At 40.7% G+C, this 19,478-nt stretch overlaps 1 protein-coding gene across 1 annotated transcript in view; it reads right to left on the bottom strand.

Annotated features, from left to right (window-relative positions):
- doc2d (double C2-like domains, delta) overlaps positions 1–19,478 on the bottom strand; it is a 74,784-nt gene that overhangs the window by 10,763 nt on the left and 44,543 nt on the right. Inside the window, exons 6-8 of the mRNA XM_059337635.1 lie at positions 12,842–12,968; positions 12,554–12,610; positions 11,738–11,862 (exon numbers count right to left, since the gene is read on the bottom strand). Coding sequence (XP_059193618.1) covers positions 11,738–11,862; positions 12,554–12,610; positions 12,842–12,968 — 309 coding nt within the window. The remainder of the gene's footprint in view (positions 1–11,737; positions 11,863–12,553; positions 12,611–12,841; positions 12,969–19,478) is intronic.

Here is a 19,478-nt window from a genome sequence, read left to right as displayed (position 1 = left end):
TGCAATGTGATTGATACTGGCTAGCATAAGCTGACAACGAAGGCTAACATCAACATCTTACGTTCAGTGTTAATAAGAACTGTAATAATGATATCATAAATAATAGAGTTTAACATTGAGAAAAATAAGGACAATGTGTTTATTAACAGTCTAGAAGACACATTTACACGAATTACATTAAAAATGAGCCTGAAGCCTTTCTGTCGACACAAGTTAAAAGATTATTCTCAACAACTGCCTGTCCTCTGCAGTGAAATGTCCTCTGGAAGGACAAATACAACAGACTGTAACTTCTGAAATGATTGTATACTGCTAATAAACCTACTGTACACCTATTACACTCCTGATTATAGTGTTTTTTAGTTGATGACATGTTACCAAACAGCCTCTTGTCACTGGTTACAGACTCTTATTGTATTTTAAAAAGGTCATTTTTCTCCGTAAGCTAATCACCATAAAATGCCTGGTGCTTATAAAATTGTCTGACCGCCTTCACAAGAAAAGAAACGAGAAGAAAGAAACAAATCCATGGAGAGAGTCGGCCAAACAAAGCCTCTATTTGACCGGCAGCATGTGAGAGGGTGAGGTGAGAGCCCGGGGGACGCTTCAGTCTGAGCCACTATGCCAAATCACATTTTTCATACGGCTCCGAGGCCGTTCAGACGGGGGATTCCAATTTCCAGAATAACAAAACATCATTTGACAGCAACATTTATTATAATGATAGCATAAATAAAAATATCCCATGCAGCAGCAACCAAACTATGCCCAAATTACTGTAGAAAATTCAATGTGGAGAATAATTCATAACATGGAAGGCTGGCCCACAGAGATAGGGGGGGATTATCCTTTCAGTTATTGTTGGCTGTTTCTTTAAAAAGTAGGTCGTTCACAACAAAATACAGTGAGCCAACATTTCTCTGTGCTGCACACTTGCATTATTTTAGCTAAATCATGAACTTCCACTGACTGATAAGGATAACAGTGACTGACAGCTGTTCTTCTCTATAATGATGATGATGTTGTTTAAATATTGTTCCCTAAAACTATTTTAGTTTTCCTCAAGTGTCGCAGACAATTCTTCTTTAAAAATGACATAAAAGGAGTGGACAAAATATCAGGAACACCCAGAAATACTGTAGGATATTAATGTAGCCTCCTTTAACATGCAGTCTTCGAGTAACCACTCTATGCTACATCCTCTAGCCCACTTGGTAATGTTCATTGAAGCCAAGTCCTTTAATGACAATGCTGTGATCTTATTTTAATAATTGTTTATATCCATGAGGATTCTGCATGCCTCAGTGACAAAAGTCAGCGGCCACTGTCAGTATTTCTTCTGTCCATACAGGCTGTGAAGCAACCTCTTCTTAGCGTACCAACACTGTAAAAGATCGGGGACAAAATCCACAGTCCTTGCTCTGTGCAGAAATGCTTCAGACAAAGCTAATACGAGGCTTCAGCAGTCTTGGGGAAACAAATCAAGTGGGCATCATATAAGGGTATTTTATGATGAAATTCCATCTTTATATTGCTATATGATTCACTGCAGCACTTTTCTTGCTAAATTTCATAATAAAAGTCTGTATCTTTGGAAGACACTGACTTGATTTGGTAAACTCGGACTGCTGACACTGTGGATTTTGTCGCACATGTCTTAAGGTTAATTTATACTTCGATACAGATGCTGCAGACTCGCACACAGGCAGAGGACGCACACAGCTTCTATGCATATGACAAGGAGAGGTCCGTATATGCAGATGTGTCCTTTAAATCTGTGTCGCTGTGACGTCTTGTTTTAACTATGGAATTCAAAATTTCCCGTCTGCACAACAAATTAACCCTTGGGTTATTATAAAGAAACCTTGAATAGGATGTGGTACTGTACATACAGTGCACGACATAAGCAACCTTTGCTTTCCTGGTGCGTTTCAAATTTATGTCACATAAACCCCAATGGCCATGTGGATGTTGCAAGCATGAGTAAGAGTTTACATGCGAGTCACATGGAGGATCCTCTTTGCCAGAAGAGGAATAATTACAGCTACTAATAACTCTTTAATGTGCATATGGGCATGTGAGTATCATTTAATGCAAAACTTAAAACAGTTTTTTGCCTTTCTAATGTTTGTTAAAACTTAATAGGGAAGGCTGTGTGAGTTTTCGTGCTTTAGTTTTACCTCAGCCAAAGAAGTAATTCTTTTGGCTGGGTTTGTTTGTCAGCCCATCAGCAGGATTACAGAAAACAACTGGCCTGATTTTCATGAAATTTGGTGGAAGGCTGTAGCATGGGCCAAGTAGATTTGAATTCATCACGAGGCAGATACTCAAATAAATTTTCACTTTTGTTAACATTGCGAGAGAGTGCATTTGTGCTGAATTCATGCGGTGGCAGAATAATTGGAAAAATCAGTTTTCCAATCATTTTTCAAGCCTCATCTGACCTGTTTTCTTTTCTCTTCTTTGTCATGCAAAAACTTAGAAACAGCTACCAGCGTGTTGTTTCAATTAAACACACCACATCTCTGCTTTTCAGCATCCATGCTGCTTCCACATTACAACGTCAAGCTCATGAATAGAGCCTGATAGATATATCGGCTGACTGATATTATTGGCGGATATTGGCCTATCAAAGGTCTATTGGTATCGGTGTGTATGCAGTCCAATATGTGCCGTTAATTAAACTGTTTTTAACACAATATATAATGCAGAAAATATTGCTTGGTGTGATATGGTGCTAGCTATAATTTGGAATTAAAAAAATGTTTTTAAATATAAATAGCAAGCAAAAATGATGATGTGTATTTGGCTGTTTATTTTATTCCTATTTATTCTTTATTTTCGATAAAAAAATATATTGTTTGTATAATGTATAATAATATATATAGCAATGTAAAATATGATTTAATAAAGTTTAATGTTTAAAAAAAGTAGCTGTCTGGATAACTTTGCAGAGTGGTGAATCAGTGAACAATCCACATAAAAAAGCTCTATTTGCATTCTAGGTAAAAAAAAAAAAAAATTAATATCGGTCATTGATTAATTTTACCCCTTTAAAATCAGCATCCGCATCAGTGTCAAAAATCTCATATCGGTTGGGCTCTACTCAGAAGTCACACACAGAAGTCAGAAGATCTTCCCAAATCTGGGAATGGGACCATTCAAGGAGCATGTAAATGCACCACTGGCTAAGGTGGAGGTATGTGCTCAACGTTTTTCTATTTGTAAATGAAATGAAATGAAACCAGGTCATGTAACAGAACAGAGTTGAACACGAGTGAAGATCAAGAGCATCTCCGTATAGCGAGAGCAACACAACAGAAATGACAGGCAGAGACGAGGGAGAAGGAGCTGGAACCAAAGTTATGACACTGAGATGCAAAAACAACAACAAAAACAGTGATTGAAAAATGAGTGACAAATGGAAAGAGGAGCTAAATATATGCCTGCTGCAGAGAGGAGTGATGATTTTCACTTCACACAAGCGTTCAGAGGGAGAGAAAACTGTGAAGCCTGGCAGTGTGCTGGGTCAGCAGGAAATATCTGACATGTTTTGCACTTTTTTTCTGCCTTTACATGTCTTTTTTTCTGACAGAATAATTTATTCTTTAAACATTTTAGGTAATGTGTGAGGAGCAGGGGAGAGGACTGAGTCCCTCTGAAGGATGTAAACTCATTTAGTCCTCAAATGCTAATTTGTCCTTTTAAATGGAAGACAAATTAGTTCTGCGATAATTCTGACCTTGTGTCACTTGAATGGCTTCTAAAGGCTGATTGAGAGAAAAGACCAATTGGAAAAGCCCTCTGGACAAATGCACGGACACACACACACACACACACACACACACACATGCACGCACACACACACAGCACGGATAAAGAAAGACAGGCATCAAGATCAGCTTTGGTTACAGATTCCTCAAGAGGATTTCTGGTGTTACAGCTGCAGGACATCACCACTCTGACAGTGAAGTAAGCCAGAAAGCTAGCTAAGCAAATTAATTCCTTACTCTTCTGTCGACTTAATTGCTCAGTGCACTCCAGAGACGCGATTCACCTATGCCAGCAATACATTCACCTCCTGTTTTTGTGTTTAAAGTTAACTTCACTAAAACTTCAGATTAATTGTGTTGGAAATCACAAAGGGCTGCATTAAAAGAGCAGTATTTCCTCTGCAGGCAGACCACTGAACAAGGGTAAACTAAGCCCTTTGTGATGGATACAGAGTCCCTGTTACAAAAGAGAACAAAGGGAAACTTTGGCAGACAGTCAAATGAAAAATCCAAACAATTTATGTGCCAGAAATACGAAATCAGATCAGAGCAGTGGCTTAACCAATCATGTAAACTAAAAGAGTCTGTACAAAAAGAGACATCCGGTGAAATGATGCTGAACAAGACAAAACAACAAGGAATAAAATGCAAGTGTGTGAGGAGAACACAATGACAGAAAGAAGACGAAGAGACAGATACTCCGGGTGCATATGTAAAATATTGTGCTTCAGCGTAGACAGATGAAGCACGACGCATCTCTTTTAAAGCAGAGGAACAAATCGATACCGCAGAGAGAAAGAAGAAAAATATCCGTGTGAGCGTGAGCAAGACGTGAGCTTTTTTTTTTGTTTCTCTCATCTCTACAGAAACTTCAGAAGACCTCCAAAATCCCAATACTGTGGGTGAGCGTTGAAAACTTTTGCTCAATATTTCCCATTTATACAACCGACTGAAAACATTGTCGGATAAAATGTTTTTTTAAATACAGTAATTGAAGCTGGCCTTTTTATTCAGACCAAACTTCTCTTTCCCTCTTCTATCTCCTGCAACAATTCTAAATCATCATCCATTCCCTTTTAAAAGAAAAAGTGCTTTCTGATCTGAACACTGCTTTGGTTCATTCAAAATGTGGGGGGTAATATAACCTCTATTATTACACAGTAAACACACAGGTTTGAAATTACACCAACAAGTTCTCCAACATAGACCGCAGAAAAGGTTGTGTGTCAGTACCACAAATTATGTACGTACCCCGCCTCGCGGTACAACGGCACATTCTAAAAATAGCACACATGTATGGTCCGCGGTTGTAAATAAGACTGCAGTTTTGTGTGGATTTATGTTTTGAAAGCACTGATCCTAGGTTTAGGGCAACAAACTTCTGTAAAGGGGTTATAAAAGACAATTAAAACAGTTAAAATTAAATAAATGTACGCAAATGCTAGACGTGACTACCGCAAGTTACGTAAAAAACGTAAGTTACACTCAAAAATCATTTACTTTTGTTTTCACGCAGGATGCAAACCACACTCTCCTGGGTGAAAGCCCACTGCTTGTTTTACCCATCCACCAACCAAACATGGGAATCCGGCTTACTTGGCTGTCAATCACTATTACGTCAGCAAGATGGCGGAGGACGAATTACAGCAGACGGTTAAATACGGAGACATAGCTTGATTTTGCTGCCTGTACACACAAGCTATATTCACGTTTTTGATGGGAGAACAGGCTCAATGACACATGTGCACAAACAGGATTTATACACATTCAGGGCTTGAAGCAGAGAAAAATCCTGTGCCTGAATTTTTTTTATACATAACTGGAAAACTGACATTCTTGTTAACGAGATGAAAATCCAGAATCCTTTCAAAATAAAACAATACGCAGTTCATGCAGCCTAAAACAACTTCACATCAACATTACGTCTTGGCACCAGATCAGCAATCAATCAATCAATCAAAGGGTCTCGGAGGGTCGGAGACATGGAAAACAAGAGTCGGATTGTTGAAGTGGAACAGCATCAATCATTTATGACATACAGTGGCGGACTCAAACTGTAGTAGGGGCAGGGCGAAAAAATAAAAAGGGCCCATTCTGCACAACATGGGGCCCCACAAGCACGCAAAAAGCTCTGCTGCATCATGTATGATGAAATATTAGCATTAAGTTAAAACGAGATCCAGACCAAAGTCGTTAATGATATGGTACTGACAATTAAAAGTATCGAACCAAACCATGTAGGGGGGTCCGGGGGCATGCCCCCCCCGGGAGAAAATTTGTACATTTTTAAGTAAAATGCATCTATTTTGTGCACTTTGAGAGCTAAATGAGAGCAAACATCTCACATAACATTTTTCACAGTTCGGTGATACTGTATTATAGAATCTCTAGAGAGCACATCATAATTTATTGTATAAAGGGGAACCGTAGAGGGCAAGTTTTTTCATGTGTAAAGGCCAGCCAATAAGGCACTTTCTCTCATTTTCACCACTCTAGAGGGCACTTTCGTGCGCTTTTTCAAACACGGAGGCACCAAACAGGAAAAAGGGCAATAGAAGGGCACTCATTAAGACAAGTTATTGAATTTTCTTGCGGTAGAGGGATCATCATCATAATTTATTGTATGAAGGGGCACCCTAGAGGGCACCAAATAATTTTTTGCACGTGTAAAGGGCAGCCAATAAGGCACTTCCTCTTGTTTTCACCACTCAACCATGGAGGCATGAAGGGGGGCGGTCACAAGTTAGCCCCCAGAGCGATTTAGAGACTCTGGAAGTGACATATGGTTATCGCCGTTGTTAACTGTGCACAGCAAATGAACATAAACAAAGCAGCATGGCTAATTATTTTGCACAGTGTCTCCGCTGATCATAAACATAGTGATCGTGAATTAACGGTACGCGCTAACTGTGCACAGAGTGTCCGGTGCTTGTTGTAAACAAACAGCTCACAGTTTCTCCTGCAGCAGCAGCACATACACACTGTACTGCTACAGAGCTAACTGCCGCTAACGGCGGCTCTTCTTAACGAGTCGTTAAAAAGAGAGTAAGAAGGAGTCGCTGGATTTGTCTCCAGTCACTTTCTTGAGAAATAGTAATGACATGGGCCTAAAGCACGCTCGCCGATGAGCCGCCTTCTTCTTCTCCGGCAGGCTATGCGCTATCCACCGTAATGCCGCCCTCCCCAGTCATACCCAGATCTAACTAACTAAGGGTTTTTGGTGGGGTTTCTTTTTTTTAAACATGATAAAAAAAACCTTAAAAAAAACACCAAAAAAAATCCCGAGCCGGATTTCCGGCACCGTGCCGGAGGTCTTCAAGCCCTACACATTATACTCACTAATGGAGAGATGTCTCCATTCCCATGGACTTGAACCCACAACCCTCCCCAAGTATAGTCCCCACCAACTGAGTTACAGCTTTCACCAAAATAAATAACTGCTGCATTTTGATAGCATTTTTATATGAAGCGTTTCATAATTTGACCACCAAGAATGATTTGGTGTTTAGTCATAGACAACAGAAGCAGGGGGCCCACAGCCTGTGTAAATTTTGGAGTCTGATATAATATTTTTTTATGAGCAAAAGGCTGAATTGCATCAGTGCTTTTTCTCAAAACTTGTACTCTTAACAAGCCAAAGGATATGAGTCACTGTCACCCACTCCCACTGACTGCTGCAATGCAATTTGACATTTACCTATCATTTGCATTGTTTATCAGTAACGTCATGACACGTGTGCATCGCTGTGCTAGTCATAGGTACTGGCTCTGCAAGATATTCATCTCCTGAGAGCTGACATCGTGATAATAATGAATATGATGTCGATTTGACACTTGCGGCAGGATGTGTTTTGGTTGTGAGCTGGATGTTAGTTGTTTGCTCTGGTTTCATCTGTAGGTTTATGCGTGACTTGGCCTGTTGTGTGTGAATTTTAGTGTCAGATCAGAGAGTTAATCAGAACATGTCAATATGTGTTAATCATGCATGTAGATGTTAGGAATGGGTGTTTGGAAGTAACCTGCCAACTATCTATAACGTAAATGATCCATTAATCGATTAATTACTGCATGGGCAAAATAAAAGATATATATACACAGGACTATGCAAAAGCCTGATTTGATAACAGACTCTTTTATTTTGAAAGGAAGAAAAGAGACTTGATCCTGTCGATCATCAAACTAACTCATGTGAAGTTGTAAAGATAACGTCAACAGCTCAATGTTTTATGTTTTAGCCCCCGAAGAGGCATGAGGTTAGTTTTCACAGTAATCTTGCATATTATTAAGTGTGTTTTGTTTTTAAATAAATTTTGGATCAAATTAAACTCAGTAGTTCATGCTAGCAAGGTTTGATACAGTAAGCTAGTTTTGCTCAAAATTAATACTCTTGTAAGTGTGTTTTATAATTGTTATTGCAACTTTCAGTATGCAAACTGTAGCTTTATCCAACTTAATTATCAGGTCATTGGCTTATTCAGAACTGAATACCTGATTCAGTTCAGTGACTACTGATATGCAGTCATAGATAAAATTAAAAAACACACAGATCGATTAAAAATTCCATGTGATCAACCAAATTATTAACAACCATTAATCCATCATCAATTAATTATTCCCATCCCTAGTAGATGTCACTCAACTCTAGTAATATAGGTCTTTGTCTGGTTAAATGCAAATGCCTGCCACCCTCTCTGTGTGCCTTGAAACTATGCTCTATTCTTACTCTTTGCTTTCAGTGGTCCAATGGATTCATTGTGTTGCCCAAGGACAGTTTGACATGTGAAAAGCAGAGCGATCAAACTGCCAGCCCTGGGGAAACATCATGGTTTACTCTGTTAAAGTTAGGGGACCTTCATCCTCATAGTTATAATAATAACCAGGGCGTCTTTAAGGTTGTGGAACAATCATGATCATGGTTTAAAGACAAAAATATTGACTGTCAGTGGGAAATGAACAGCAGCTTCTTCTGTTAAATTCTCACGTTCTATTGTCCTGTCTAATCGTCCCAACTTTCCTGTGTGGAAAACATCACACTACAAGTCATACTTCCGATGCTGGAGGGCTTTGTCACTTCATAGTAAACAAACATCATTTTTTTGGCATCTGCTGAAACGCTTGGTACTCTCGTTTTTGTTGAGTGGACAGTCTCTCCATTCGCTGTGCATTAATGAGGTCAGCCAGTTCTTTATAATCTGGACTCACCGTTCTGTGATAATAATACATGTAAACTTCACACAGGGAGGCTGTGATGGATAGGTGTATGTCATGTTGTCAAAAAAGCTAAGAGTTGATCAGATTTCCTGTCAAGAGCTTGGTTGAAAACAGAAAAGACAAAATACAAAACAAAATAAATGCAATTAGAAAGCAGAAAAAAACAAAAACAGCCAAGCAGAAGTCTCTGAATGACACCAGTGCACATTGATTTGGGAGCCGCCGGCAGAAGCATGCTCAAGCTTTAAACCTACATTAAACACTAAAGGATCAAAAGGCTAATCCATCTCTCATTCTGCATCTTTTACAGCCATCCTCAGGGCATAAACAAACACTGTGTTGGTCAAAGGGGTCAACACCAAGTCAAGAGTTGCTTATTGAACCTTCAGGAATTGCATTCCAGTCACAGTATTTTGGAAGAAACTAAAAGCTTCTTTAGAGCCATTAAAACAGTAATGCTCATGTTACGGCCAGCGGGCTGGATGGGGTGCAGGGTGGCCTGCTGCCCATTTTCTAAAATGAAAATAAACTGATTCACACTGGGGGTTTTGTACTTTGAATGTAAATGAGGTACCAGTGTGCTTTTAAAAAAGCATCAAAATAGAGCTTGTTTATCGAAAATAAAGTGCCAGCGGAGGCTCCCCCAGACCCCAAAGCTCCCTGGTAGGAGCAGCTTGTTTATGGTTTATCTTTATGAATCATTCCAATGTTCAAGTGATTGCATGATGGAAGACGTTCCAGCTATGTTTTAAGGTTATATAACGTATTTTAAATGTAGTCAAAGCAATAAGTAAGTTAATTTGAAAATAAAGAATTCCAAAGAAAGATGAGTCTTTCCAGTCTATTTTATCTGATAAATATTATTAATGTTTGTGTATTAACTGGCCTCCTGTGGCATCACGGCAAAGCAGGTTGAGCTTCTCTGCGTTAAAACTTCCTTTAGATGCAATTTCAACAACCTGGAGCTCGTTCTGCCTGGAAGCCTCCCACCACTGGAGGTGGCATTGGTTATAGGATCGGTTGTCCTGTGTGGGAGCTCTCTCACTGCCTGCACTGTTGGTATTTAAGTGCACCGGGCAGATCAGAGATTGAGCCGTGTGGGTTTTATCTGACACCACCCATGCCTTACAGGCAGGTTGGCTCAGGTGTGCAGTGTCGGACACTTTCTGACACTGCCTTTCCTCGGCTCTGTGTTTGAAAAAGCTTTGCATTGACTGAGAGAAATACTCAGTCTGACAGAATGGCAGCACGGTATGATTGGAAAAATAAGTCTAGCAGTAAATCCTCACACTGGAGATGCTGGAACAAGTGAAAGTCTGGCTTCTTTGTTTAAAAAGACTCCCCAACTATGCATTGATTATCAAGATTGTTGCAGACACATTGGACTAACTGTTCCAGCTGTAAAGTGTAAACTGTTTTTCTTGCAGTGTGATTGGGATTGCAGTGACATCTGGCCGATCAGACATCATGGTTTTATTCTCCAGCAAGTCAGTGAGCCAGAGTTTTAGTGCGTGTGGCCAGTGAGGCTTATAGCAGCTTTACATTCGGTTTGTGGGTGTTGTGGCTTGCTGGTGTCAAAGCAGGGCATCTGGCTGCGCCCACGCCATCCTGTCAGGCTGGTTAAAGGACAAAGCTTATGTGAAACAGAACAAAGGTTACGTTCTGTAACTCTCACAGAACCTCCAACCTCAGCTGTGTCCAAACTGCACACTGTTTCTAAACAGATTCTGTGTATGTGGTGGTTTTACAGTGGTCGAGTATACCCGAAAAGAAATGCTTGTTTTTAAAGTGAGCTGTGAATGTACACAAAAGAAAATTGCTCAAAGCTGGAAAAATTGTTGGTGTTATGGTTGGTGATGCAACAGCTCCAGAAACTCATCAGAAAACAAACATGAGTATTATATCTTTGGAGAAACATTTTGCTGTCTGTTTGTGAAATGAAGTTTTTGAAGTTTGAAGCTTTTTTCCTTCTGTGTTTCAGCTCTTATTGAGGTCGGTAGTTTTTTGCGAGGGGGAACTTGATTTTTTCGATGTTTTTTAAAATGTTTCTTTTTCTATTCTCTGTATCTGGAAACAGACTTATCCTAGCATTTCTCACTTTATTTTGGTATACAACACAGCCCAGAATATCATGTCAATTATTTCCGAGATGAAGCTGTTTGGAATCTAATAAACACCTTCCTAATCTAATATTCCACAACATTGACAACATGTTCACTGCCAACATTTTTCAACAGGGTGTTCCTTCAGTATCCCCAGATGGCAGCTAATGACTAAAGGTATATTATGCAGTATTTTCCTTAAAAAAACAAAAACAAAGTAAAGTATCCCTCTCAATCATCATAAGAGACCCTGCCCTCCTCATTTTCTTCTTATGTTGCTGTTTTTGGGACTTTTTTGGGCTTTGGGTAGCAAATAACAGGTCAAGGTATGGACCTCATAAAAACATCTCTCCTCTGCTTTCTGTCTGTGTCGTTGATGTATAAAAAGCTGTTTTTATGCTCTCATGGTTTCAAAATGATGATGACTGTTGGAGAACAATTGGACACAAAAAAGGCTCTACAGGATGATTTATTTTCCCACGGACACTGTCATATTTTCCTCAAATAATGTTACAGATTTTTAGCCATTCTATAGCTTTAAAATAGTGCATATTGTTGCCCTGCACCCCCTTGTTTTGGGCTGAGCACATTGACTTTTTGCTGCAATTTGTAGGGTGCCAGCTTTGTTCACGAATATCAGGCACAACTTACATTTTGACGAAGGGGTCAGAGTAGCCGTTGGAGTCCATGGCGGCCAGATGGGCGCAGCGAATGATCCCAACCAGCAGGCAGCCCTTTTCTGTGTTATAGCACAGTGACACCAGGATGCGGCCACGCTGGGGACACAGAAAGCAACAGTGTCAGACACAGCACCTGTTTTCAACCTGTCGTTTTACCTCTTCAGTGAGTACACAGTGGGGATCCTGCAGCAGGGTATGTCAAAAACACTTTTTACTCAAAGCAACACAAATAGAACATCAATAAAATGAAAATGGAATTAAAATAACCGTAATATGCTGCAACATCATACATTCACAATAGGATATCGTTTTTTATGTATGGGCAACAGGAGTATTCAAATTAAAGCTTGTAATTAAAGGCTTTATCTGAGCACGATACCACTCCTTTCTCCTTTTAATCTCCAGGTTGAACCGTAAACCGAGTCTAATCAGAGACCAAAAGCTATTAGCCACTGTCTCTAAAATCACAAAGAGGAATTAGATAACGACCACCAGAGGAGGAAACCACTGGAGCGGCAGCCTTGGTGTAATTTACAACATGTTGCTATATGGAGTGCTGTGAGTCTATTAAAGCTCATGCCTCAGACACATACACTGATAAAAAAAATAAAAAAACCTAATTAAACGTTCTTTTCCTTTAAGCATGGTGAAAATAGAGGATAGATTACATTTGCTGAACAGATAAGAAAACATATCAGATATATGAGAGTAATGGGAAATTACAGTGATGCATGTTTTGCTTGAAAGTGGTAATAATAAGATTGGTGATGATAAAAGCCGATTTTACCTCCTCCTCTGCTACGACAGCTCCCTGCTCCACCGTTTGATTGTTCGTTTCTTTATTCTGGAATGAGAGAGAGAGAGAGAGAGAGAGAGAGAGAGAGAGAGAGAGCCATCATGGTTACTGAGCCTCCAGGTGAATATCCATTACACATTATCATGCAGTGTTTGAAATTGATGACCGATAGCCCCCAGGCAAACATGCACAATGGAAAGAGGAGACATCTTGATATAAATGTCCAAAGGAACCCATTAGGTATGTATGTGCATGCTCTCACACACATAATGTACCTACCTGTGCAATTCTCTCCAGGCCCATATTGTAGCGCTTGTTCTCGCCCTCTTTCAGTTTCTTCAGAGCCACTCTAACCTCTCCGATGAATTCATTTCGTCCGAGTCTGTCCATGTCACACACACACAGCCTTCGCATGCATACAGATGCAGAGATATAGAAAAAAAAAAGAAGCAGGTGAGTCAGTGAAGAGTTACAGATGAACCCCGAGCCGCTGCTTTTGCTCGGCTCGTTATTGTGAAGCAGGCGTAGACTGTGCCAAATATATCCAAAGTGCATCTGAACAATCAATCAGCGCCTCCATCTGCAACACAAGACGAGTTCCCGGTGGTTTCACGTGAGCAGCCTCGTGAATTATGAGAATGACTGCGTGACTGCTGAAGAGAAAAAGAGGGTTTCCAAAGGATTGCAATCAGTTCCTTCTCGGCTGTTACGCTATCAGACAGTAATATGTCGTAAGCGAAACCCGTTAGTGGAAAGAGATTGTTTTAAGCAGGTAATCAGTGTAAAGGACATTGATTTTGTGTTGCATCTGGGTAGAATAAATTAAAAGGACTGCTTTCAGTTCACTGACATACATTATCATCTTTCCATCCATTATCCTTAACTTCTGGAGCCGATCCCAGCTGACATTGGGCGAGAGGCAGTGTACACCCTGGACAGGTCTATCACAGGGCAGACACATAGAGACAGACAACCATTCAAGCTCACATTCACTCTTACGGGCAATTTAGAGTCACCAATTAAACCTAAGCTTCATGTTTTTGGGAGAAAGCTGAAGGACCCGGAGAGACCCAAACTTGGGGGGAACACGCAAACGAACCTCTCGCTATGAGGCGGGAGTGCTAGCCTGCATAAATTATGTGTTATTCATATTATTTATGGTGACTTTTGTGCTTTGAGGGTGTTACTGAGTTCAAAGATTTACTGAAAAACAAGACAGGCCGTACAGGTTTCTGCAAGTAATCATATCAGATTTGTATGTCCCAACATCACCATAGCGACATGAGTGCCAGTAACTGTTTAGCATTGCTATGTATGGACGTGGAAGCATGTGAAATATCACTCCATCATTTTGCCCTCTAAACAATCGCAATGTCAAGCCGTCAACCCCTCCATTGCACCAGACAAACCAGATGTCAGAGATAAATATATGAATACATGTAGACGTGATATTGAACACAGGGTGGAAATTCATTCTGGGGAGTGCATATAGGCACCCAGGTGCTTGGGTGGAACTGGAAAAACCGAACAGGTTCCGTGTAATGTGAAGTGTGTTAGTATGTCAGAGTTGCTGGCATGCTATATTATGAATTTGCTGGAAAAATATAAACAAGGAAAATACTGCCTTACAATGGTGAGCATGGTTCACTACAAGTGGGAACGTATAGTCTTCGATGAGGATAGGTGGCTTGCTAATTTTAGAGTGCACCAGGGGACATATAGCAAGCTCTGTGGCCATCTTGCAAGTGATGCAAAAGATACTTTGAAATCTGATTTGAGTGGCCAGAGCAGCCAGACTGTAGAAATCCGATTGGAATCTCATTTCAAGCCACCTCCAAATGTGTTTTGGATCTGAAAAAAAATCACATTTCATTGGGTTTTATTGCTCTCCAGATTTTTGGGCTAGCAGTCTGAAGAGCTCACAGCCATGCAGGTGTCTCTCTTTGGTTGTCCCCTAAATCTAAAAAGAGAGAAGTGAATCAGTATCTGTCTATATTGCTACTGTTCTGTGAAATGATTTCCTTCACAAGGCGCACTTGTTTAAACTGATGGTGATGTTTGATGGAGGGTGAATATTCCATCAGCTACAGTATAGTCTTCACAGCACATCACCTGCTACAATATTCCCTCTGTGCTCAAATATTCCCACATGGACTGTCACTGCTCTTGATTTCTTCCTCGCTCTTCACTCTCTCTTCTCAACCTCTCTCTCTGGCTCTAGACACACATGCACAAACACACACATGCACACCTTCCCCCTCTTCCTGTTCTCTTCCTGTCCCTCTGACATTTGGACATTTGACATGCTGGTTCCAGCCTTTTAGTCATAACGGATGAGTATCTCTAGCAGGAGCTTCAGAATAACTCTGACTCATGACCACGGCTGTCAGATGATTTATGTGCCTTTGCTCTGTCATACATGCAGGGTGTCTGTGATGAGACGAAGGTTGCCGTGAAATGTGACACCAGTAACGCCCAAACTTTTGGTCTCTTCTCTTCTCAGCTCTATCGGTTTTTTTGTTTCTTGCACCCTCTCCAACACATTTTCCGGTCTTGGAATTCCTCTAAAAACCAAAAAGCTGCTTGTGGAATCTGTCCAACCTGTGGTGCCAAATTTCACATGGAGTCACTGACAAAATCTGTCTCATGAGAAACATTAGTTTATCAGGGAGTTTTAGCCCCCCTGTGAGAAGTCTGTACATGTGAAAGTATTTCTTTAATGGTCTCAAAAAAGTGTAAACATAAAACTGACTTTAATGGTAACATTATTAAACAACTGTCCCCATGCATGAATCATTTGTATGATTCGTCAGATTGGAGCTTAAATTGTGCTTATGAGCCATTTAACAACTTCTCTGGCATCAATACTTTCTTACTTCACAGTAAATTTAAAGAGTGCCCTGGACCACATGTCAGCAGTTACAAATAAAAGCCAACTCGCTTTTTGTGCAATGAAATATTAATAATGATGATGAAAAAGCAATTTCATTTTTTGAAAACACAGAAGAAATGCATTCTAATTATAGAGGCATGTTCATTTAATGATTTTAGCTATTTACACTTATTATAGATGATTAGATCTGGATTACCACCATGTTTTAAACATGGCGCACGCACGCGCACACACACGCACACACACACGCGCGCACACACGCGCACACACACGCACACACGCACTATGAGGGGCATTTTATGCCAGCACACACACATACGCACACATACGCACACACACGCACACACACGCACACACACACACACACACACACACACACACACACACACACACACACACACAGTCTGGTGTGGGACCAATGAAAATGTTTAGTCACACTTGACAGACTTTTGGTCCCAAATGTGTCGCACTCTGAAGCCCTGATATTACTGAGGTGGACATGGACGTCTGTACAAAATTTCATGGCAATTCATCCAATCATTTTTGAGAAATTATAGTTAAAACCACAAAGGTGAATCTAGAGAAAAGTGTGAGGACCACCAGAGGCAGAAGGATTCTTCATCTGGGGACCATGAACGTCTGCACAAATGTCAATAAAATGGCAATATATCAGTTGTGGAGGTATTTCAGTCCGGAAATGGTGATTTGACCGACAGACTAACTTTGCCACTAGCAGTGCAAAAAGAAAGCACACCGACCCAAAAATATCATTCTCATCCTGACATCTAACATCTAATCAAAGATTTATCCCCCCCCCCCCCCCCCTCCCTGATCCTATCAGTACCCGACTATACATCTCACCTGAGGCTTCCAGTAGCCAATCTCAGCCTCGCCCTCCATCCAATACCAAATCAAGTCCTATATTTGTCCCTATCTCCCCACAGCCGAGGACAGTGTGAGTCTATTACGAAGCCTGACAGAGGGACAGAGAGATAGAGGGAAGAAATTGAGAGAGAGACTAGACCTGGCAGTGACATCATGTTGGTAGTCCTTTAACACGCACACACACACACACGCACACACACACACACACACACACACACACACACACACACACAATCTCCTTATACCCACCCCTCATCACAACACCTCCACATGCTCTCCTCCTCCGCTAACTGGCAGCCTGATAATCATTTTAGTGATAAAAGCCTAAACGAGCCTTAAGAAGAAATTCTCCCCAAAGTCATGAATGTACAATTCACCTCATTTTTGTGCATCTTTTAAAAGTGAACCGTCAAGTTATTTAAATGAGGGGAAGGACATTATAACTGTCACTGAGTCCTAAATCATTTGAAATTTGCCCTGGGGCAGAGGCACACAGCAGAGACTGATAGAGAGAGAATGTGGACGTAATCTTAAAATCATGTCATCTTCAGATCAACTCAATCTGTCTCATTTTCAGACTTCAAAGGAGACCCATAAATCTACTTCCCGGTTCCTGGTGCAGTCTCTTGTGTTTCTGGGGATTTTTTTGAAATTTGCAACAGCCTTGAAACAAGCAGATTTTCACCGGAGATTTCAAATGAGACAATTATGATTTTACGACTCAATAACAGACTAAATAACTTCCAGTTTGCTGGATTTTTCACTCAAGACTTGAGCACCTCAGGCAGCCTTGCTGCACCAATTGAAGGATTAGCCGGTATGAGGCCAACCGTGAAGTCTGGATTGAGGACATTAGCTATTAGTTTACTCAGCTGATTCATTCTTAATAACAGACTGGACCTCCAGTGGCCCTTAGAGATAAAGTTTGCACACAGAGGAATAGGTGAACACAGAATATAAAAAAAAGAGAATGCTGTTACAACTTTCAGATTTTTTTTTCTCCAAGCCATTTCATAACCAGCTTCTATTTAGCCACCCCTTTCTATTTAAGTGCATTTTGCTTCGGCATAATGGCTTTATATAATCAGCGCAACTGCAAATGAGTGAATGAATGGCGAAATAAATAAATAAATGCACAACAGTGTTCTCCCTTCACTTTGCACACCGCATAAATCTCTTCCCAGCATTTACCCTGCAGTACAAAGAGCGGAGCAGCAGAATGGACTTGACAGAGAAAAAGAAAGTAGAGAAGTGAAAGAAACTTTTAATGACTCAAAAGTCCACTCTGGCTTTTATCACTGTCTCTGATGTGGGCTGAAGTAACAAAGAGTGAGAAACTGCTTAAAGACATAATCACAAAAGATTTTCATGAAACCCCGTGTTTTCTACTATTTCTGGTCTGCAGTTTTCTGCAGTAGCCAGTCAATATATTCAGTAGTTATAGTATTCATATTTCTTTCATAGTTATTCTGAGTGGCTGAGTCTGCCATTCCCAGACTGGGTTTAGATTGCCTACCTAAGCACGTTGGATTCTCATAAACCTGCCAACACTGTTTTTCCTGGGTTTCTCTCATATTTCAAGGTCATCTCCAGGTGCCCTCTGGTTTTGTTGTTTCTCCTGGGAAACTCCCAGAATTTGGAAAACTATCGACAATGCAGCTGGTTCAGTGCACCTGGGTCCAGACGGCCAGAGGGGCCAATAACTCAGGGCCCCCACCTCATTGGATGTGGGCCCCATTGGTCATTTACTGTAGGTGCGTGTAAACACAGATATTCATAACTTCGTTCACCTCTTCAGCATGAAATCATAACCCTGATGAGTTAGGACCATTTGTGTCACACTTACAGTGTATTTGGTAATTATGAACAATTTATTAGCAATGATTAAAATGTTGCCAAACTTCCTCTACTTAGAAAAATAAAGAAATTCTTCCCCTTATTTCATTCAGTACCCTTGTTTGTTCTTGAAAAATTACAGAGGTGAAAGGATTGCTGGGTAATTATGCTAATTTTGCCCAATGACATTGCCTGCTGTTTATCGTGACAGCCTATGTAAACATCTCATTTTTGTGTGTGATCGTGCCTTTAAGCCAGAGGAGAGGGCCCAAGAATTTTTTTTGCTTGCAGCCTATCATAGTCACTTTACGCTGCTGCTTGGCCCTCAAAAGTTATTATGACTAAAGGTAACCAATATGTTTTGCATGTTTGTCTGACGTCATCCAAATTGCCAGATCCTCTTTAAAACACAATCTACACTCTAAACAATATCTCTCACCCCAAACTGGCAACTTACAACCCAATTCAAGGGGAATGTGAACAGCTGTGTAGTGCAGTGAGCTCTTTGCGCATGCAGACAAGCGAGCTAACTTAACGTAGCTGTTAGCTTAGCTGCTCTTAAAATACCAGGACAGGATACTGTTCTGCATAAAAATCTACATGCAAATTTAAGCAAAAATAGACTGAGCAGCTTCCATTTACGTCTGTTAGTCACCAGGATAGTGGCTGTTCCTTTTGCAAAGCCTTCAGGGTTGATTTTTGGAAGCAGATCAAAACGAGGCTTAGTACCAAGCAATGCCAGGTAGTTGCTAGATCCAATCCACTGAAGGTATGCAGAATAATCCTACTCTGCATCTGTTTGATTTTCAGTGAAACCATCCTAACTATGTGTCTGTCATCTTGACTAAAACAACAGTTTGTTTGGCTGCACTGTAAACAGATGCACCAGTTGCTCGTCTGTTTTATGGCTTTTCTATCAAATTAGCTGAGCCACTAGATGCTTGCTGTCATATTAAAAAGTGCATGGCCATGGGGGTTTCACCAAATCAACCAGGAGTGAAATCTGAAAGATTACAAAAACAATACCTGAATGAAAACTCATTTATCTGAAATTGGAAGGGATTGCTCAGACTGCAGTATGGCCCAGTTTAACTATAAACTCTGTTCCGTCCAAGCCTTGAGGCAGGTCTACAGAGAGTCTGGACAGAGTCGTCCCGATCAGCAGTTTACAGAGCACATGGATCAAAGAGTAAAGCATCCCCGCCTCTGCACCATGCTGGGACCGGCTGAGCGGGCGCAACCCAGTGAGTAAACATCTCTCTGGGGATCCCTCTCTCTGTTTCACCGTTCTCTGACTGTTCG

The sequence above is a fragment of the Centropristis striata genome, chromosome 1 (genome assembly GCF_030273125.1).
Source record: "Centropristis striata isolate RG_2023a ecotype Rhode Island chromosome 1, C.striata_1.0, whole genome shotgun sequence".
Lineage (NCBI taxonomy): Eukaryota > Metazoa > Chordata > Actinopteri > Perciformes > Serranidae > Centropristis > Centropristis striata.
Note: the sequence above shows the minus strand (reverse complement) of the source record. Positions and strands in the feature narration are given on the sequence as shown.